General features: G+C 38.8%; 2 protein-coding genes across 2 annotated transcripts in view; one reads left to right on the top strand and one right to left on the bottom strand.

Annotated features, from left to right (window-relative positions):
• APC4 (Transducin/WD40 repeat-like superfamily protein) overlaps positions 1–23779 on the bottom strand; it is a 108598-nt gene that overhangs the window by 61985 nt on the left and 22834 nt on the right. Inside the window, exon 8 of the mRNA XM_089165174.1 lies at positions 14944–15024. Within this exon, the coding sequence (XP_089021300.1) occupies positions 14944–15024 (81 nt within the window). The remainder of the gene's footprint in view (positions 1–14943; positions 15025–23779) is intronic.
• Positions 11174–12477, top strand: LOC149007427 (uncharacterized). The gene is made up of 3 exons (XM_089166130.1): positions 11174–11291; positions 11399–11474; positions 11575–12477. The coding sequence occupies exon 3, from the start codon at positions 11763–11765 to the stop codon at positions 12456–12458; it is 696 nt and encodes a 231-aa protein (XP_089022256.1). The 5' UTR covers positions 11174–11291; positions 11399–11474; positions 11575–11762; the 3' UTR covers positions 12459–12477.

The following is a 23779-nucleotide window of genomic DNA, read 5'->3' as shown; positions in this document are numbered from 1 at the left end:
TTCCTACTTTTTTTTTTTTTTCTGTTATTAAAAATTATTTAGTAAATTATGTATATTGCTAAAAATATATATGTATAGTAGATGTATGAGCTTCAAATTAATGTATGTGAGAGTTGAGACACCATATTGCTATGATGGTGTTGAATAAATTTTTTTCTGTTAATTATGTAATTTTACTGTATTTAATATATATTTAATTAAAAAATATTTAAATAAAAAAATAATTAATTTTAGTTTTAAATTTAAAAATAGGAGAGTATTAGTGGAAGCATGTATGTAATTTTTGAAGCATGTTGTGGAGCTTTTTAAGATAGTTAGTGTGTATTTTATATATTTTAAATGATTTATATATTATTATTATTATAATAATAATATATTTTTATATTTAAAAATAGGAGGTTATTGTTAGAAGCATGCATGTAATTTTTTAAGCATATTGTGGAGCTTTTCAAGATGCTTAAATGTGTATTTCTTGTATCAGGCACTCTCTTTCAAGAATGTCAAACATAGCTTGGCAACATGAGAGGCCACTGACAACTGATAGGAAGAAGAGTGAGTGTAATTACTGCAAAAAACAAATAGGAGGAGGTGGGCCACTAGACTGAAGGTGCATCTAGCTGGTGGAATCAAAGATGTAGTAGGGTGCCAAAAGGTGCCCGTAGAGGTCAAGAAGGCAATGGCCTCATATATTAGTGGGGAAAGCAAAAGAGGAAAGAGAAGAGAACACAGAGGGAGGAGTTATGAACTTCCAAATCCCGAGGATTATGGTTTAGAGCCAAGAGAGTATGGATGTGACCCTGAACCAAAGGCAGAACAGATCAAGAGGGCGATGATGATGAGTAGGGAGCAACAGAGGGTTGATGACATAAGGAGGCAACAGAGGTCTCTAGGTTGTGGGTCCTCTAGAGAGCCAGTAGGTATGGGAGGCACAAGCAGCTCCCAAGTCCCTATGAGGAGGAGTCAAAGCGTGAGGCAAGAGGTTCCTATCCCATGGACGCCTAGAAGGGGTCGAGTTTTGTCAACACATCCTACAGATCCGGATCTGGAGATTCTTCGCAATGATCCGACCCTATTTGTGAGGCCTGAGCATAAACAAAGAAAGTTGAAGCACTTATGGGGGAGTGTGAAGGAAAAAGTGGAGATGACTTTCTCCAAATGGGCTTATTACCATAGTATTCCAGCACATACAGCCCAAGGGCCCTACTATAGGGATATGATTGAGTACACAAGCAAGGTTGGGATTGGTATACAGGAACCCACTCCATATGAGATATATAATGTCTATTTGCTTAAGCATAATGAGGACTTAAATGAGTATATTAATGATTAAAGCCCATGTGGGCTTATTATGGAGTGACCGTGATGGCTGATGGTTGGACTAGTCCCACTAAACAGTCCATCATCAATTTCATGTTTAATTGTCATGAGAGGACAGTGTTCATCAAGTCAGTAAATGCATCAAGTGATAATAATGATGCAAAATATATTTATAAATTATTAAAGCAAGTGGTGGAGGTTGGAGTGGAAAATGTGATCTAAATTGTGACTGATAATGGCTCCAACTACAAGAAAGTTGGGTTGAAGATGTAGAACTCCAGGTATCAAAACATATAGTATTAATTTTTCATTTTTAAATACATATATTTACATTACATTTTCACTTTATGACTTTGTGTTGATGCCTTGATGGATGGACAGATATAAGCTCTTTTGGACTCCATGTGCTACTCACTGCATTGACTTAATGCTGAAGGACATTCAAAAGGTCAAGCTTGTGAAGAAGACCATGGAGCAAGCCCGACAAGTTAGCACCTTCATCTATAACCACACATATGCATTAAAGATGATTAGGGACAAGTGTCAGGGTGACTTAATGAAGCTAGGCATAACAAGATTTGCTACTAATTGGATAGCACTGCAGAGCTTTGAGAGTAAGAAGACTGGCCTTAGGAGCATGTTTGCATCCAAGCAGTGGTTTAGCTAGGAGGGTTCTTCATCCATGGGAGGAAGGAGAGCACAGTTGACCATACTCGATGAGACTTTTTGGCATAATGTGATGATAGTAGTAAAGATGCTTGAGCCTATGGTGCATGTGTTGAGGATGGTAGATCAGCAGAGAAAACCTACTCTACCACACATATTTGCTACACTAGAGAGAATGAAGCAACAAGTTGCTCAGGTCCACCCACACGGCAACAAGAAAGTCCTCGAAATCATCCAAGTTAGATGGCAGTCTATGTTACAGCATCCAATACATAAGGCTGGTGAGTTGTTATGTCTAGTATTCAATTTAATTTTTATTATGTTATCACACTATTAAACATTAACTATTCCCTTTTATGACATACTTTTTCTTACAAAGTATACTACTTAAATCCCAAGCACCATTACAAGGACAATCTTGGGATGAGGCAAGACTTGATGGATGCCATCCAAACTATAGTGGAGAAGTTGGAACCGGATCCATCTAAACAAGCAATCATCCTTATGGAGGTGAGATATTGATTTGAATCATTTGATATTCACAATTCATAGTTTTATACTTAGTCATTAACCTAGTAATTAGTCATTGTTTTCTCTCTTTATATATTAGATAAAGGCATTTAGGGATGACACTGAGAGCTTCGGTCGTTCAGTGGCCGTATCGGACGGGGAATCCACCCCTAGGGGTAAGTTCATTCATTTATTTTATTATATATTAAATTACTATATTATGTCTTTTATTTAGTTATTTAAGTATTGAAATGACTTGGAATCTATGTTTGTTGCAGCTGAGTGGTGGTTGCAATTTGGACGTGACTCACCCCACTTGAGTGCGATTGCAAGCAAAGTGCTCTCCCAGACAGGTTTTGCCACTGGTTGTGAGAGAAATGAGAACACTTTTAGCCTTATTCACTCAAAGAGGTGCAACCGATTGGGTGTGAAGCATCTAGAGGACCTTGTCTACATAAACTATAATATAGACCAAGGAGGATCATATATTAGACAGGTGATGGACAAAGAGAGTAACAATATCGAGTTGGCCGACATATTTGAGATGGATGATAATGATAACCCAGTAGTTGATTGGATCAGAGACAGTGGAGAGCCATTGTTGGATAAGGAGGGAGGTCGTCCTATAGACAGATTTCAGAGGAGATGGGGGCTGATGAGGAGGACTTCATAGCCCAGGAGGGGAGTGCATATGTGGTGCCCGCCCGTCCCTTCGTGCCACACCCTAATGCATCCACAAAGAGTGAGGATTTGATTGCCTAGTCCAACACTGAGGATGATGTGACTCAAGCCTCTGGAGATGACAACAATAGTGATGATGATGACCATAGAACAAAATTCCATCGAAACTTGCGAAATTTCCACTGAAATTTCCCATTTTGGAAAATGCGAAACGAAACTCATGAGGACCGAAAAAAAGTCCTCAGTTTTGATCGAAACTATCGGAATTTCGTCGAAACTTGTCTAAACCTCGAAACTTGGTTCAACCCAGTTGGACCAGCTGGTTCATGAGGAAAAAAATTCCCAAATTTCGTGGGAAACTTGGGAAATTTCGTGGAAACTTGGGAAATTTCGTGAAAACCTGGGAAATTTTGTGGAAACTTGGGACTTTTTCCTGTAAATTTTGTAGCTTTCCCAAATTTTCAATTTTTTGTTTATTTCATGTTTCCCCAAATACCCACGACCAATACCCCCTCCATCAGAACTTCCCTATCCAAAGTGCGTATTCCCTCAGGTTGGTTATCTTAAGCATATTGATGATCAGACTCATAAAGTTACAGTTGTTGATTAACTTGACAACCATAGGCGTAAAATGTCATGGGATGTCTATGTTCGTTGGTTGGAAGAGAGGATGTTACAGGCATAATACTACTCAGCTCACAAGATGAATCCACTCTTGGCACTCCTCTTAACACTAAGTTGTATTTTCCTTTTATTGTCAACTATTTTGAAGTTAGAAATTATATATTGAATGTTATGTGCTTAAGTAGTTAAGTTTATAATGTACTTTTTGGACAACTCTACATTGATGTTATGTACATTGAATGACATATTTACATTGATTTTTTTAGCAAAATACAATAAATGCATTCTTTATACTCTAATTAGCTTAAATACAGGATCCCACCCCAACATACTCTCTAAAACCTGTCCAAACATGATGTCAAAACTTGTACGGAAAAGTCCTCGGTTTCCTCGAAATTTCCCAAGTTTCCACCTAAGTTTCCCATTTTCACCCGGTCGAAACTTGAGTTTCCCTCGAATTTTTTACCATGATGATGACGATGGCGATGATGATGATGGAGGGGATGAGGAGGGTGTTGGACCTCGTGATCAGGATTCAGCTGATCCTAGGGATAGACCACCAACACTAGCAATACATGAGAGTCGGAGGAGGACAACCACCAAAATTCACAGGTAAGAGTCAGTTCACCCACACAACACCGAATTCAGACAATACTGAAGCTGCATCTCGAGGCCAAAATGTTTCCTCTACATATTCCAGGAAGGGGAAGGGGAGACAGCATGGCTATAGAATAGAGGACATGCCATCATATGGCTCCTACCGTCCTGGTGATGCCGAGACCTTGGTGGGATCTATGAGATCGATGAGCATTGATGATTCTAGAGACTCCTCCACCTCCAGAGGATCTGGATGGTATAAGCTTGCAAAGTCCTCATATGATACTGTTGTGGAGAGTATTGGTTCTACTAGGTCGACTTATGGAGCTTATGGTTATGGACCATATGGTGTCCCTCCTAGATATCTGACTCAAGGTCAGCCACTACTGGAGCCTTATGGTTATGGAGCTTATAGAGCTTATGGTGTCCCCCCACTGTCACCTATCGAAGTCAACCACTAGAACCTTATTGTCAGTATGGACCTTATGCTGACAGTCAGGGCACTTCTTCATTTGTTCAGTAGATTTTCCACTCTATAACACAGCCACCACCAACCTTTCCATATGCAATTGAGCCAGTTCCTTATTCGAAGATTCACAACTTCCCACCATCAGGAAATCTTAAGCATGTGGATGAAGCCACATACAGAGCTGTAATTGCTGACTACGTCGACAACTACATGGGGCAAACATCATGGGACTTGTATTGTCATTTGCATGGGGTGCAAATAGAAGAGGTAGACATAAAATAGAGTAGACTTGTAATTGGTAATTGGTAACATTCTCGCCTCTTCTCTTATGTAGTATATACTTGGATGTTACATTTTCAGTGGTTTTTTTGGTAAACTAGTAGTTCTATAGTGTTTATTATGCTTAAAATAGGTAGTACACAAGAATCTAAATCATTTTGAGTCCATATGAGGCCCAAAATTGAAGTTACAATTTTCAAAAGAAAAAGAAAAAGTGTCTAGATTCGGTCAAAATTTCAACCGAAACATAGGAATTTCGGCCTTTTGCAAGGTCGAAATTCCTGTTTCGACCAAAATTTGTTCCTTGACATCATACAAGATCAGATTTAAAGTCCACCATGCACCATCATAGGAAGAATGAGACTTAGTCTAATGGAAGCTATTGTGTTAGCTTGACTAAATCTCACCACTGTGTTAACCATCCAACCTAATGCTCATGTTGTACCACATACTCATGCCATGACATGGAAGCTAAGAAAATCGAGCATAATCAGACACAACCTCCATGTATGTGGCATCAACATAATGAAGGTAACCAATCCTAAGATATGGGTCACCATCATAATGTGAACTTTGGGATATAGTACCAAGTGATCACCACCATAGCTCTCATATGGATGGTACAATGCCGCCGGCATCAGGTACGGGAACAGGTACGGATATGCTGGCTTGTGTGCAGGGACAGGGGTAAGGTAGGAGAACTTGTTTCCTGATATGGTTTAGGGGGACCAGATGATGATGGAACTTAAACCAAGTCTAGAGCTGATTGCCTAAGAGCTGTTCACCAAGTTTCATTTAATTGGTGATAGAATCTAAGTTATGATGAATATTTATTTTGGAGGGCAAAGGGGGTCCCAAAGGCAGATCTTGAGTTTAGGAAAGTGTTTGGGGCTGCAATGGGCTTTGAAGGTGAAGGTTACGGTGATGGTATGGCTGGTTCGGATGGAATGTGATGATGGATTGTCAAGCTATGATGATTATTGATGTGGGAATGAAAGAAGGGATCGAACAAGGGGGTTTTGGGGTTGCAAACAGAAAATAAAGGGGCATGAGAAGGAGGGATGGAGTTGCAGATGGCTTTGTAGATGCTTGGATCGATTAGAGGTGGAGTCACAGAAGGCTGCCCTTCAAACCACAGCATAAATCCAGGCTTGAATTCACCTTGGACAGTAATGTTCTTCATTCTTGGACTCTCCATATTGAAACACACACACATTGCATCAGCAATACTCATAGAGGTAACTTGAAAAAAGAATACACTTTCTTGATAATCTGAATTGGTACCTTCCTGTATAGTGGAGGGGCTTATTTATACATAATGAGCTAGACTTATAATATTAATAGAACCACTATTGCCAAAGCACCCCCAAGGTGCGCCTTGGTGGCAGCCTTGGTGCCCAGGTAGTTTTTTGACCCCTAGGCAATGCAGCGCTTTGTTGACATGCAAAAAAAGAGCTCTCCATCGCCTAGTTGACTTTGCCTTGTCTCCTTGTGCACTATATGCCACCTAGGAACTAAACTGATCACTTTTTTTTTCATTTTGTACTACAAGTTCTTTTTCTTTTTTGGATTTTTTTAAACAACGAATTTTGTTCTACAATAGGAATACAATAGTTATTTATTTTGGATTTGGAAACCATTCAGATGGAGAACTATTCAGAATAATAGTTATCTATAATTTTATATAGATCATAAATATATGTCATAATGTTATCACACTAAGTTGCTTATTGCTATTGTATATTTGTATTATGATAGATGAATTTATGTTTAATGATAATCTTGCATAATTATATGATTCTTTAATATTTGTTTAGTTTTATATAGAACAGCTATTAAGTTTTGGTATGCTATTTGTGCCACATAAAATAGTTGTATGCAAAGAATGTACACAAAAACGCTTTGTTCCCCACGGCGCTTAAGACAGTACGCCAACCACCTTGGACACCTTGCCACCTTGATAATTTACCTGACATAGACTAGGAAATAGAAGCATACTAACTAGGTCTTTATATATCAGACCTTTACATGGACTGGACCATAAATCGGGGGCCTTTGATGATTAGAACTTAGGAGTTAACTAAGAGAATTACTAGAATACCCCTCAGACTGGGCAGATTACAAAACTGTCTCTGCCCAATCAAACAAAGCTACAAACATGGAAGAAAATTTGATCGAAATGGTCGAAATTTCAATTGAAATGCCTGCAAAAATCCAACTCGAAACGAAATATAGTAGTAGGCACGAAAACTATCCATTTCGTTTCGTATCGACCGAAATTTCGGTCGATACGAGTCGATATTTCGGCCCGATACCATATCGGGCCGAAACGACACTTCCACAGGTTATAAAATACCCAAAATCGACCCTGTTTCGCCATTTCGATGCTGTTTCGAGATTTCGAGCCATATCGCCAGAGCTATTTCGACCTGATTTTGCAATTTTTGCTGATTTCTCTTGCTTTCATCCCATTCTACACCTAATTTCTAGTATTCCATTTCCTTCAAACACTTGATTTGCTCCTCCATATGTACATTTTCTCAAATCTTGCAAGGTGAGTAACCAACTTCCTCATTTTTTTATTTTTGTTTCATTTGTGCCTTAAATCATGTTAGATTGCTTCCAAATTTATATATGTTTACTTTAGAGTGATGATCTATGAATTTGTAGTGTCAAAATTATTTTTTGATTCTTCCTACTATTTTTTTATTTTCCTATTATTAAAAATTAATTACTAAATTATGTATATTGTTAAAAATGTTTATGTATAGTACATGTATAAGCTTCAAATGAATGTATGTGAGAGTTGAGACACCATATTGCTGTGATGGTGTTGAATTAATTTTTTTTCTGTTAATTATGTAATTTTACTGTATTTAATATATATTTAAATAATTAAAAATATATATTAAAATATTAAAAAAATAATTAATTTTTGTTCTAAATTTAAAAATAGGAGAGTATTAGTGGAAGCATGTATGCAATTTTTTGAGCATGTTGTGGATATTTTTCAGATAGTTAGTGTGTATTTTATATATTTTAAAATTATTTATATATTAAAAAATACTATATAGTTATACATTTTTTTTTTTGGGATAATTACTATTGCCCCCCTATACTTTGATTTTATTACTAATGTATCCCCTGTATTTTGCAAAATTACTAATCCAACCTTTAACTTTGTTTATAATTACTAATGCCCCCTACTGTTAAGTTCCGTTAGTTTACTGATGATGTGGTATCTCCATATTTTTTAAAAATCCCAAAATACCCTTTTACTTATCTTTTTACTTATTTACCCTTTTGTCAAGTTACAGTAATACCCTTAATTAATTGTAGAGAAAAAAATAATCATAATCTGTTTTACTCTAAAAAAAATCACCAAAATAAAGAAATAATAATTGAATAAAATTAAAATAGAAACCGAAGAGGAGGGAAGATAGAATTCAACTCAAATTTGGAAACTGAATATCACCTACTTCGTTAATTCCTTCTCTGGCAAGATTTTGTGGTTTCGTCAATGGTGGGTTAGTAAAGCGGTTAAAAGTCTAAACTCCCATGGGGAGGTGTTGCGTTTCGTTTCCAATATTAAAAAAGCACCAGTCCCCCCCCCCCAAAAAAAAAAAAATTGTGGTTTCCTTCCCTACGTATGCTAGAGGAGAAGGTGGGAAACCAAATCGAATTTGAATTTTGCCAATTTCTTTAATTCAAAATAAATAAGTTTAGTGAAGGTGGAAAACCAATATTTTTTTAATTCAAAATAAATGAAGTTAGGGTAAAATTGACATTTAATCTGGTTTTTATAAATGGGGTAGTATCGTCTTTTGATTTCTTAATCTTAAAGAATGACAAAGTGGACATTACATATTCAAACTTAACGGCTACTTAACACCATTATAAGGAAGGGGGGCAACAGTAATTTTGTAAAGAACAGGGTTTTATTAGTAATAAAATCAAAGTACAGGGGGGCAAAAGTAATTATCCCTTTTTTTTAATATTTAAAAATAGGAGGTTATTATTAGAAGCATGTATGTCATTTTTGGAGCATATTGTGGAGCTTTTCAAGATACTTATTGTGTGTTTCTTGTATCAGGCACTCTATTTTAAAGATGTCAGACATAGCTTGGGATCATAGAAGGCCACTGACAGCTGATAAGAGGAAGAGTGAGTGTAATTACTGCAAGAAACAAATAGGAGGAGGTGGGGCCACTAGATTGAAGGTGCATCTAGCTGGTGGCAACAGGGATGTAACAGGGTGCCCAAAGGTGCCTGTAGAGGTCAAGAGGGCAATGGCCTCATATATTAGTGATGGAAAGCAAGAGGAAAGAGATGAGAACACAGAGGGATGAGTTTGAGGATGCCTGCTTAGATGACCTTCCAGATCCTGAGGGTTATGGTAGGGATGAGCCAGGAGACAGTGACCCTGATCCAGAGGCCAATCAGCTGAGGAGGGCGATGATGATGAGTAGGGAGCAACAGAGGATTGATGACATCAGGAGGCAACAAAGGGGTCTGGGTTGTGGGTCCTCTAGAGAGCCAGTAGGTATGGGAGGCATAGGTGGCTCCCAAGTCCCTATGAGGAGGTCTCAGAGTGTGAGGCAGGAGGATCCTATCCCACGGGCCCCTACAAGGGGTCGAGCTTCCTCAGCACATCCTACAGATCCGGATCTTGAGATTCTTCGCAATGATCCGGCCCTATTCGCGAGGCCTGAGCATAAACAGAGAAAGTTGAAGCACTTATGGGGGAGTGTGAGGAGAAAGTGGGGATGGCTTTCTCCAAATGGGCGCATTACCATAGTGTTCCAACACATACAGCTCAGGGGCCCTACTACAGAGATATGATTGAGCAGATAGGCGTGGTCGGGAGTGGTGTACATGGCCCCACTCCATATGAGATATATAATGTGTATTTGCCTAAGCATAAAGAGGACATAAATGAGTACATTAAGGGATTAAAGCCCATGTGGAATCATTATGGAGTGACTCTGATGGCTGATGGTTGGACTGGTCCCACTAGACAGTCCATCATCAATTTCATGTAGAATTGTGATGGGAGGACAAGTGTTCCTCAAGTCGATAGATGCATCCGGTGAGAAGAAGGATGCAAAATACATTTACAAATTATCAAGCAAGTGGTGAAGGAGGTTGGAGTGGAAAATATAGTTCAAATTGTGACTGATAATGGCTCCAACTATAAGAAAACTGGGTTGAAGATGCAGGAGAACTCCAGGTATCTAAAGTCTAAACATATAGTATTAATTTTCATTTATAAATATATATATTTACATTACACATATACATGTACACTTTATAACTTTGTATTGATGGCTTGATGCCTTGATGGATGGATAGATATAGGCTCTGTTGGACTCCTTGTGCTGCTCACTGCATTGACTTAATGTTGAAGGAGATTGGAAAGGTCAAGCTTGTGAAGAATACGGTGGACCAAGCTCGACATGTTAGCACCTTCATATATAACCACACCTATGCATTAAGGATGATGATGGACAAGTGTCAGGGTGAGTTAGTGAGGCCAGGCATAACCAGATTTGCTACTAATTGGATAGCACTACAGAGCTTTGAGAGTAGGAAGACTGGCCTTAGGAGTATGTTTGCATCAGAGGAGTGGTTTAACTGGGAGGGTTCTTCATCGATGGGAGGAAGGAGAGCTCAATTGACTATCCTTGATGAGAGTTTCTGGCACAATGTGAGGATAGTGGTGAAGATGCTTGAGCCTGTGGTGAATGTGTTGAGGATGGTAGATCAAGAAAAGAAAACCTACTCTAGCACACATATTTGCTGCAGTAAATAGGATGAAGCAGCAAGTTGCTCAGGTCCACCCACGCGGCAACAAGAAAGTCCTTCAAATCATCAACAGTAGATGGGAGTCTATATTGCAGCATCCACTGCATAAGGCTGGTGAGTTGTTAAGTCTAGTATTTAATTTAATTTTCATTATGTTATCACACTATTAAGCATTAACTATTCCCTTTTATGACATATTTTTTCTTACACAGCATACTATTTAAATCCCAAGTACCATTACAAGGACAATCTTGGGATGAGGCAAGATTTGATGGATGTTGTCCAAACTGTAGTGGAGAAGTTCGAACCGGATACAGCTAAACAAGCAGTCATCCTTATGGAGGTGAGATAGTGATTAGAATCATTTGATATTCACAATTCATAGTTTTATACTAAGTCATTAACCTAGTAACTACTAACTAGTTATTGTTTTTTCTCTTTATATATTAGATAAAGGCTTTTAGGGATGCCACTGGGAGCTTCGGTCGTGCTGTGGCCGTATCGGGACAGGAAACCGCCCCTGCGGGTAAGTTCATTCATTTATTTCATTATACATTTAATTATTATATTCTATCTTTAATTTAGTTATTTAAGTATTAAAATGACTTGGAGTCTATTTGTTGCAGCTGAGTGGTGGTTGCAATTTGGACGTGATTCACACAACTTGAGTAGGATTGCAAGCAAAGTGCTCTCCCAAACATGTTCTGCCACTAGTTGTGAGCGAAATTAGAGCACCTTCAGCCTCATTCACTCGAAGAGGCACAACCGATTGGGTGTGAAGCGTCTAGAGGACCTTGTCTACCTACACTATAATATGAGACTGAGAGAGGATCATATTAGACAGGGGATGGATAGAGAGAGCACCAATATCGAGTTGGCCGACATATTTGAGATGGATGATGATGATAACCCAGTAGTTGACTGGATCAGGGATAGTGGAGACGGATTGCTGGATGAGGATGGAGGTCTTCCCAATAGTCAGATTGCAGAGGAGATGGGGGCTGATGTGGGGGACTTCATGGCCCAAGAGGGGAGGCCACATGCAAAGCCCGCCCGTCCCTTCGTGCCACACCCTAGTGCATCCACCCAGAGTGAGGATTTGATTTTCTGGTCCGACACTGAGGATGAGGTGACTCAGGCCTCCGGCGATGACGACGATGGTGGTGATGATGACGATGGCAATGACGGTGATGATGGAGGGGATAAGGAGGGTGTGGGACCTCGTGATCAGGATTCAGCTGATCCTAGGGAGAGACCACCACCACCACCACCACCTGCTGGACGTGAGAGTCAAGGGGGGGAGGACAACCACCGAGATTCACAGGAGAGAGTCAGTTCACCCACGCGACCCAGGATTCAGACCATACTGGAGCTGCATCTCGAGGCAAAAATGTTTCCTCTACATATTCGAGGAAGGGGAAGGGGAGACAGCATGGCTGGAGCACAGAGGACACGCCATCATATGGGTCCTACCGTCCATCCGATGCCGAGAGCTTGGTGGGATCTATGAGATCGATGAGCATTGATGATGCTAGAGACTACTCCACCTCCAGAGGATCCGGATGGCATAGGCCTGCAAAGTCCTCATATGATACTGCTGTGGAGAGTATTGGTTCTACCGAGTCGACTTATGGTTATGGTCCTTATGGTTATGGACCATATGGTGTCCCTCCTGGCTATCAGACTCAGGGTCAGGCTAGTCAGCCACGACTGGAGCCTTATGGTTATGGAGCGGCCTATGGAGCTTATGGTGTCCCTCCCACTGTCGATTATCGGAGTCAGCCACTGTGACCTTATCAGTATCCTTATCCTTCTCCTAGTCCTGAGAGCCAGGGGCAGGGTGGTCTTTCATTTGTTTAGCAGATCTTCCACACTATTCCACAGCCACAAAGCCCACCACCACCAGTTCCTTTGGAGATTCACAACTTCCCACCGTTAGGGAATCTTATGCATGTGGATGAGGCCACATACAGAGGTGCAGTTCTTGACTATGTCCAAAACTATATGGGGTGGGGGCAAACATCATGGGAGTAATAACAATACAGCTTCTTCTCTGATTCATGTACTATATACTTGGAATGTTGGATGTTACATTTTCAGTAGTTTTTTAGTAAACTAGTAGTTATTATAGTGTTTATTATGCTTGAAATAGCTAGTATGCAAAAATCCAAATCAATTTGAGTGCATTTGAGGCTCGAAATTGAGTTTTCAAGAATCAGGAAAAAAGTATCCAGTTTCGGTCGAAATTTCGACCGAAAACTCGAAATTTTGACCTTTTACACGGTCGAAATGTTCATTTCGATCGAATTTTTTACCTTGGCTACAAAAGCATAAAAATAAAAGATATGATGCTAGGTAGCAACCCCAGGGGCTTTTCCTAGCCTTTGCCTTTCATTTTGTATTGGAAGGCTCAGCTGCTACACTAGGAAGCTCAAATAAAGCTATGCCCAAGTGAGAAGTAGATGACATATCCCATTTGGTGTACCCTAACTCCATTGTGGGCATAGGGTTCCTAATTGAGTTTGTTACCCTCTCTGGGTTGAATTTTAATACATAGTTACAAAATGATCATATTGAAAGCATATAAGATAAACACAATCCAACAAAGCCTTATCTTATCTTTTGAGTAAGCCACATCAACCTCTCCACAACTTAACACCTAATAAATACTAAGTCCAATTATAAGCCACGTTAATTTATGGAGGTTTCGTTTCGACATAATCTAGAGCAGTGGCAGAGCCACGATGCCCCCCCCCCCCGGATGTTTTGAAATTCTAAGCATCCCTATTTTTTTTCCTTATTTCTCTCACTTTACATGTAAAATACCACTATTTGGCCCCCTCCAAAAATTAAAAATAAAAATTTAAGATAAAGATGATGGGCACAAATGTCATTCTTAATCATTATCTAATGGTTGTCATTAAACCCCTAGTTTTAAGGAATATAAGGTTAAATTCTAATTAAAAACTAACTCACGATCCATGAATTTCTCTCTATATTCTCTCTCATATTTTCATTCATATTTGTTCTCTCATGAATCTCCTCTTTTATTCCTATTTTTTCTCTCTTTTTTTTCTCTCTTTTTTTTCTCACACGTCTCACAAAATATTGGAGTAGCTAACAGACATTGGAATTTTCCTAAATCTTCTCTACAATTATCAGGTATTCACTCTCTCTTTCTCAAATTATTCCTCTTTTTCTCTCACACTCACGATTTTCTAGTATTCTTTTCATAAATTTAGAATTTCAGCCATCAACTTTATCATATCTAATCGTAATCATTTAATTTTATTTTTGAATCCCTAAACTTTCTCATAAAGTTTCATTCCTACTAATAGCAATTTAAATTTTAACTTTTATTAGTTGGATGTTTAAATTTCTGCCATTAATATAATTATATCTAATCATAATCATTGATTTTTTTAATTAATTTATGATAAATTGAGTGTTTATCCCATATTTAGTTAATAGACTTCGAATCTATCTTTTTTCCTATAATTTCTCCCACAATTTCTTTTCACCTTTTCCTTTCATGATTTTTCAAAGTTTTCTCCCACAATTTTAGCCCCTACTTTATTTTAATATATTTTTTATAATTTATTTATAATTGTGTTATCTATATTTTAGTCCTCCAATTAATTTACCTAAATTTTTAATGTGGACCCCACGTCAGATTATAATAAAATATTCTAAGATGTGACCCACAGTGGGTCCTGTATTGGCCCATGTATATTCGCCCCCCCCTCCAATGTTCAATCCTGGCTCCGCCCCTGATCTGGAGCACAAAGAAATCAGCCCCCTTCTTTCTCTTTTTTCTGCTAATAGAAAGTAAAAACAGAAGTAGAATCGTGGCAAAAAAGTTATATCAAACCAAAAGATGCATCTCAAAAGAGTAGAAGTTGCTATGGAACAGTGTGTTGAACACTCAGAAAGTCAATCTGCCAGAAAACTGCATGGCTTCCAAAGATAAGGCATGAGGAATATATGGAACTAACCTTGTACGCAGAAGCGTTTTGAAGTCGACAAGTAGCTTCTTTGTCCAAGTGAGGAGTAAGAACAGAGAAATTGTGTATATTCTGGTACTCAACACAAAATTAAACAAACGTAAGAGGATTTCATAATATGTCATGTAACAACAGAAATAATCAAAAGAAAAATCTGAACCAAAATAAATCAATAAAATGAATATAATGAGACTGTGTGAGACTAATAAATTAAAATTCATTTAAATTATTACAAGTGAATATTTTCAGACCCCATCCATAAAATTCAGAACAGGACAGTTATCACAAAAAGACATATTTTAAATCCTGCACTGAAACTAACCTGAAGAAAAGAAAAGGATGAATGATCAAGCTAAACCTTACAGGCCCATACTCAATTTTGGAAATGGATCTCTTTATGAAAATTCAGTTTGTAGATTTCATGCCAAAAGCACAGATCCTTCCATAATTGTCATAGAATCGGATTTAGATAGGACTTCAAATCTTACTAATTAAAATGGGAGTTGAGACTACATAAACATAGCTCTCATTGTCCCAAGATGGTGGCCAGTCTTTTCACTTAGGGACAGCCTAGTCGGTGATATATCGTCGACAATGTGCAAGTGTCGTGTCGCTGGGGGGAATCATGTAGCCCCCCAGCGACAGGGCAATAAATCGCCGACACATTGTACAGTGGCGACACCCCTAGAGCAGTCGCAGGAGAGAGGTGATGTCCTTGGAGTGATCACAAGTGGTTTGTAAGGGAGCAAGAGGCAAAAGAGAGAAAGGGAGGTGAGTGCTCAGGGTTGATGTTCTGGGACTTCTTAAATCTGAGGACCAGATCTGCAGCTCTGATACCATGTTGAGTAATTTGAGAAATCCAGACTTACGTCATAGCAGGCCTTTATTTATATTAGTAGTATGCAAAGAAACAAACAGATATAACCGATCTGGGACTTACAATAAAATATCCTAACAGACAATTCTACCCTTACGAATAAAAACATTAATACTGTTGCATTACAACATTTAACCAGGTTCAATGGTGGGTTAACTTTGAGTCAAATTGGTTCATTAATCGACCCAATTTAAGCAAGGCTAGTATTGTTTTTTCAATTTAATTTATGTAATTAAACTAGGAGTTCCACACATAGGAGAATTAGAAGAGATAATCTAGGGCTCTCTTTGCTTTCATGCAACAAAACTTTCTTTTCTTTTCTTTCTTTCTTTTTTTTTTTTTTTTTTTTTTTTTGTTTAAAAGTCCCTAGAGGACTCTTGAACGGCTGTACACAGCCTCAATTTATTAATTAACAATGTCGAAGAATGGCTGTACACAGCCTCAATTTATTTATTAATCATATGGAAGAAGAAAGCATGTTTCAGTTTGAGTAATTTGATTGAGTTGAAGGCTTTAGAAGCTACTATCAGTCTATCACTATCCTCTCTGGGGAGCTTGATAGGCAGGAGTTGGGTTCCTTTTTTAACCTCAGCTCTGGGACCTTAAGCTGCCGGACAGTTTCCTTCATTGGCAAAGCAAGACCTCCTTGTGGGAGCTTCTTAGGCAGGCAACAGACTGGGTCAGAGACCATTCTCTACTATTCATCTACTCTACAGCTTTTATTTTCAAATTTTCAGCCATTAAACCTACAACAGAGTACGCCCATTCCCCTTTTCTTCTCCTGGGTTCAGAACTAAATAAATCTACATCCAGCCCCTAGACTCTCATCTCCTTCCATCAGATATAGCAGCATCACCTTCCCTCCACTCAATCCAAATCCCAGCCCACTATGAGCCGAAAACTCCATTGACTACATAGTCCTAATTTTCTTCTACCCAATCCCTACTTTTAGAAGTCTTCCACTGAAGCAAAAATGCAAACCAGCTGAAATTCAAACCAGTCCTTGTTCCTTTATTAGGCCTTACTTTAAAGTCACAAGCCCAACAGACCTCCATAGCACCCTAAAACATTATTAACAGCCTCATTGAATTCGCACAAAGTTGTGTTTTAGAGGGTTTGGGCTAGCTGCAGCCTTGCTTGGACTGCTAATCAAGGGCTGCATTACAAAGATGCTTTAACTGACCTAAAAAGTGTAAAAATAAGTATATTTTTTATTCGAAATCTATTGGAAGCAACATATATTTCCATACATAAATCAAAATCTCGGTCAGATACTGCTAAATTTGCTGTACTCAAGATGCAGTACAAATATTGTAATATGGGTAAAAGGGTAGAATTGTTACAGGGATTTATTTGGTGTTGCTCTGTATATATTTCTACAACTTTAAACTCCTTAGTTTTTTAATATATATAAAGGTGGGGTTGTGTCATGTTCGGCAAGCTCAATTTCTGAAATTGTCAATATGGCATCAAAGTCCTTCATGTCTTAGGAAGTATCTAGTGAGCGTCAGAACTTTGAAGTCACAGAAACATCAACCTCCCCCCCCCCCCAACCTACATGGCTCCACCTCTCTTTTTCATTCTAATTTCAGCTAAGCCAGCCACCAACCCTGTCTGCCACTCTCATCTCTTGTTTCACTGCCAGACACCCACTGCCTTTCACTTCCCTTTTTCTTCTGTTTCATTGCCAGACCCCAGCCACCAGACTTCCACTCCCTAAGCCACCACCACAAGCCCCCACCAGAGTTCCCTGCTCTAACTACTCTTTTTGCCTCCTTGCAATTCCCTTATCCTTGCCTCCCCTAGTGGCGAGCACTTTTCTCTTACCAAGAGTTTCCCAACACCCTCGTGATTTAATTCTTCTCCATTGAAGGTTATGTGGTGATTTTTCTCCCCTTCACCTTTGCTTGTGACATTTGTTTACCTGCAGCCATGTCTACAAGCTCTACCAGATCATATGACACTTCTCCTTGCCCTCTCCTGTTAGCTATTACCATCAACATAACTCTCTCACATTCAATGAAATAAATTATTTTCTGTGGCCACACTTGTGTGCTATTGCTGTTGGTTCCAGGAGTTTCTCACATCTCCAAGGCACCTCTGTGAAACCCCAAGCTAGAAATCCTGCTCAAAACAAATGGGAGACAGGTAAGCATTTTGTTATGAGATATTGGCTCAACTCCATTGATCCCACCAATTCAAATTCAAGGGACACCCTTCTCTTGCTAGCAGTGCCATGGTTTGGAAAATTGCAAAGGAAACTTATTCTGAAGTGGGCCATACATCCCAACGTTTTAACAGTTGTTGTATGATCTAACAACAGCAACAAAAGGAGTTATTCTTGTTCCCATACTATAATACCTAGCTTGGAATTTGGCGAACTCTCAACTTCTACGGGAAGTTCACTCCCACTCGTGATACAGACTCTCTTGCTTTTCGTCAGTGGGAGGATAATCTCCATGTCTGTGATTTCTTGATCGGATCAGATATGGAGTATGATCAAATTCCAAAAAATGTTCTAACATTGGAACTTTTTTCCATTTCCTAGGCCAGCTCATGCTATCCTTCACTCAGAAGACAGTGTAGCACCATAATTCACACTCTTGTCGGACACTCTACCCAGCTCACCAATCCCAGTACTCCTTCCTGTGTTAGTTATTCCCCAGCTCCTCATGGAATGAGCCCAACCGCAAATTCAGCTTGTCCGAGGCTCCACAAATTCCCTGCCCCCCCGGCGGAGCTTGTCACTCCCGCGCCAGGGGAGGGTTCTGGTCCCCGGGCCCCCCCATTACTGTGCCCCGGCCCCCTCCGGCCCTTTCTTTGTGCCCGCTCAACCACCCTACATACAAAGGACAACTATTAGAAGCTTCATGGTTGCCTCCTGCTTCTCATGGGAACTGTGGTTCTGGTCCTGGGGCTGCTGTCCATAACTTTATTACTGATGTCCACCAGCTGTTAATGCACCACTCTTCCAGTGAGTTATAGCACCTTTATCTATTGATGTCCCAGCTCGAAGTTTCTTCTACAGTGCCTTCTAGCAATGTTAGTGTTGCCCCTACCATGATCCCTTCCTTTGACGACCTCCCTACCTCAGATATCTCTTTCGATTGCAATAATGCCTCAGCCAACTCTGTTTGTTGGATAATCGACTCCAGGGTAACTGATCATATGACTGGTTCTACTACTCTTTTCCTTATCTTCCTGTTGTAGATGGATACTTGTCACCTGTTTTGGGGAAGGTCTCCATTAATTGTTCTCCTTCCTTAAATCTTTCCTATGTTTTACATGTTCCTACTAACCTTTTATCTATTAGTAGTTTTATCCAAGACTTAAACTATAAAACTGTTCTCTTTCGATTTCATTGTTGTTTTCAGGACCTGGAAATGGGTCGTACAAGTGGCGATGGTAAACTTTATGGTGGGTATTATGTACTATAGAACTCTCCATTAGCAATGACTACAGTGAGCACTCTTCTACTAGATCGTCTATTGCTGCACTTTCTGCTTTGCTTCAGTTGGCCTGTTGTTTAGTCACCCTGCTTTTGGGGACTTCGTCTAGGAGTTTTCAAGATTTACTTTAAGCGATGTCATCTGAGAAAATTTGATTACGATGCTTGCACTTTGACAAAGCAAACTCAGCATATTTGTCCAATGTCTAGCAATAGAAGTGTAGCTCCGTTTTTCAACTATCCATTTCGATGTTGGGTCCCAGCCCAATGTGTTTCATCTCTAGTTTGCATTGGTTTGGTACCTACAATTTGTCTTAGGCTTTTAGCCATACCACATGGATTTACTTGCTACAGCAGAAGAGTGATGTCTTTCATTGTTTTAAGCTAGTTATTTCATAAGATGTTTCAGACATTTGATGATAAGATCAAGATCCTTTGGTCTGATAATGGGATGGAAAACAAGTTCGGTGAGTTTCTACCTTACCTAGGTGGTTATGGTATCATCAGCAGGAAAAAGTACTGGCAACCCTCCTGCCTGGGTTTAAATTGTGGGGTGCAAGAGTCGGCATATTCTAGAGGTCACAGGATTCTTGATGTACCATGCATGTTTTGTCCTAGTTTCGGGGCAATGTTGTCCGCCTTGCTGCCAGATTGATCAATCTGATACCTTTGGGCATGTTGGAGCACTGCTGCCCTCTTGCCTTCAGGCATGTTGGAGCACTGCTGCCCTCTTGCCTTCAGGCATGTTGGAGCACTGCTGCCCTCTTGATCTGCATAAAGGTTCTACTGCCTTAACAGTTCCACCTAAGATGTTCGGATATGTTGGCATTGCCAGAAACTATCATGTGAAGGGATTCTCATTGCATCTTTCTTGGCCACTCTTCTACCGAATAAGCTACCAACCTCCCCCACGTCAAATGTTTTTAAGATGGATGCAATTTTTCAGAAGCATTTTCCCTTATACTCAATTGAGACACCTCTTGAAGTGGAGATAAGTTCCAGTGAAGAGGTTCCATTATTGGTTGTTCCAATGGTGGTTTCATTGGACCTAATAATGTAATTCTCAAAGAAGGTATGAGTGAACACCAACAAGAACAACAAACTTTTGTTTGGGGGAGCAGTCTCAATTCTCAAATACCTTTACATTCTGCACTCAAGGTTCTAGCTCATGCCAGAAAGAAAGGAAAGCAACCCGTTATCAAGCCTACCATCATTTCTCCGGAGCAGTCAGACCTGTTGAATCCAAGTCCTACAGATATTTCTATACCTAGCAAGTCCATCCCTAATACTGATCATTCTCTAGATTTGACAACTGCTATTCAAAAGACTCGTAGTAGAACATGCACCTCACATCTTATTTCTAAGAAAGTATCATGTGATTCTTTATTCCTTACCTTTCAATCCTTCGGGGAACAAGCGCATAACTGATATTTCACATATGCCCCTTAACAATTAACATATAAGGACAAATTTGTATTTTCTCACTAGGAACTAACAGCCCATTAACATGATCAAGTTTGGAGCGAGTAAACATGATTCATGTTTTTCCGCAACTGCCCACAGAAGGAGCAGCAGGAAGAAGCACATAATAAGGTTCAAAACCGAGGGTGCATGTAAAAAAATCCTTTTTATGTAAATGCAATTACAGCATATTGCTAGGAATGCTCTTACCTTCAAGCATAAGGAACCACACCTAATCCTAATCAAATAATCAAACAGATTCTGAAGCGGGAAAGAGATCTACATCTAAATCCAACTTATAACAGCAATTCTAGCTTTTAAAGCCTCTTATACTTACTTATTGTAACTCGAATCTTCATACTTTAGTCCATCAAACAATTATCACCAATGGCAGCTATGGTCCTCAGTTCAAACACGCTGTATGAGCAGTTGGACAATGTCCATTACATAGGCTCGTATTTTGCTTATAAAATATTAAACATGGACGCACCACTACATGTTATCTTATGCCGGATTTTTTACGGTACTATCACCACCTGATCAATTTAATTGTCAGATAGGTAGCTATCCCTATGGTTCGACAACTTGCGAGATCTCTCCGAAATCCCATGAAATATGTTTATTATTCCCAACCTAGAGATGAGATTGGATGCAAAATTTGAGGTTACAATATCTCAGCCAAGATCTTGGTACAAGACCTTCATTCCACCAAGATTCCGTTCAAGCCTATGCCGTACAATTACAACCTCTCAGTCAAGACAAGTGGAAACAACTCTATGTCAACTGGTCTCATGCAGGTCTTCTTCCCCTTAGCTGTTTACATTCGTTTTGCCAGATTTTTCACTGAAATCTTGGTCAGAACTCCACCTAACTTGCATCAACATCTTTAGAGCATCTACAATAAAGATCAAGTGATTATGAAGCAAATCTTGGAGTAAGTCGAGAGTTCTTCCCAAACTTCATTTTTTTTTTAAATTGGAGCTAGTGGCGAGGTGGTGCAGCTGGAGCAAGAGTTGGAGGAGCTTCTTAGCGCTTGGTTACTCATTGATTTTACTCTTAAACTCTCATGGAGTAACTTTTCAGCACACCAATCTGTCCTGTAAAATTTTCAACAACTGAACATGGTTGATATATTATTTGAATTTAAACCTTTACATATTCATTTATATCAAGTAATTGTTGTGTACTTCATGTTTTTCAAGTATGCATGTTCCTTCAGCATATTGGTTTCAAAGTTAAAGTGGAGTTGGAACTCACATCTACACTTATTTTCTCACAAATATAAGGCCACCACTTTATTTAGAAGTTCTAAAATACACTAAATACCAAATTGCAGCCCAAAGTGAGCCCTAAAACCCACTGAGTTGGAAAGAGTTGAGGTGGCACAAAATACCAAATCTCGCGAGATCTCAGTTTTTTGGGCTTACCAACCCTGTCATGATCAAGATCTCAAACCATGCCTACCCCGTTTGAGCCATTAAACTTATTGAGGGTACAAAACAGTCTCACATTTTTATTTTAATGTGTAAGACTAGGTAATAACCTGCTCTCAATTAAGAAAAATATTCTTGCTATGTAATATGTTTTGACTGGTCAAAAAAATTTTATTTTACATAATATTTCATGTATTAGCTAGACAGCCAACCTTATTTAGTTGGGATAAGGTTTCTTTTGTTGTTGTTGTCGTTGGTGTTGTATTTCTTATATTAGTTATATCACAAACCAATTCTTCAACAAATCTAAGATTGATAGGTCTGATTTACATTGAAGAAATTATGTTTCAATCAAACATTATTTGGTGTTTACGGAGGTTAAATAAAATTGCCTTAAATGGAAATAAACTTTTAGAGATCAGAACAAAATTATCTAATGGCTCTTTTTGGCGTGTAGCGATGTTTTAGTAAAGCAAGACTTGACAGAATTTTTAAATTTAGAAAAACCCAAGCATCTGCAAGTTAAAAAACTTTAGCTACTACTGAAAAACCACTTTTTCAACTGGACGGTAGAGTTTTTATCTTTTCAGGGGTGAATTTATAGAATTTTGATGTTCTGATAAAAGATTATTTTACTTTGACTTCATGTTGTTTGCTTTGATACTAAATTATACATTGAATATCCTATATTGAAGAAAGAATACAGCAGGTTACACCGTTATGACATACCCTAGCAAGCAAGGGTCCAAAGCCAGACAGCCCAGACCGCCATTTTAATTGCAATTTTCTATAAAGTTTTAGCTATGTTACAGATGCTCAATAAGCTAATACTGATGTTTAGGGCCAAAATATGGCCATCTGAACAATGAAATTTGTACCTAAAAAGTTCAATATTTTGATCAAGCTTCAAACGAAATCCAAAATACTTGATATTGACCTAAGTTTTATGTCTCCAACAATGATGACTATACTTAACAGAGGGAAGAATTCACCCATCTCCCCTTCCTTTCCTATTGATGAAGAATAAGCAACTTATTTAATGATAAAAAAAATTATGTATGGGGCGGGGACACGGGGGGATGAATGGAGGATGGAAGGAATTACAATAACTCTATCACTCCCCTGCAACAAGGCTACAGGACAGAACCAAACAAATTATTAAGTTGTCTTCTTACAATTAGATGAACCTGATTAGACCTAATGTCAACAAAAGAAAGATGCTTGACCTGAATTAAAAATATAGAACAAAAGAAAACATGGTAAATTGGAAGTCCTCCAAGCAGCCAGTCATCTAAAGATAATGTGTCATTGAACCAATCAATAAATAGCATATAAACAAGATTTTCAACTAGCACAATTGCAATGAGCACAACCCATAAATCAAAATAACAAATGTACCTAATCTCATAATATTTAGGAATGCAATTCCAAATCCACATTTGAAAACAATAAATATTCTAATCATGGAAACAGTTCGATTTTCTAATTTCTTCAAAGCAATCATTCCACAACCTACTCTGCATTCCTTAATATAGTCATTCTAGATGCACAACTTCATACACTGAAGAATTCCATATGCCTCTTTTATGATTGCACTACCATATATAG

Source organism: Hakea prostrata, chromosome 8 (assembly GCF_041222555.1).
Source record: "Hakea prostrata isolate BN-2017 chromosome 8, UWA_Hpros_2, whole genome shotgun sequence".
Classification (NCBI taxonomy): Eukaryota; Viridiplantae; Streptophyta; class Magnoliopsida; order Proteales; family Proteaceae; genus Hakea; species Hakea prostrata.
This window is presented reverse-complemented; position numbering and strand designations above follow the sequence as displayed.

Excerpts from the sequence above, each read along its gene's own strand:
- LOC149007427 (XM_089166130.1), top strand. The coding sequence starts at position 11,763 with ATGAGACTGAGAGAGGATCATATTAGACAGGGGATGGATAGAGAGAGC.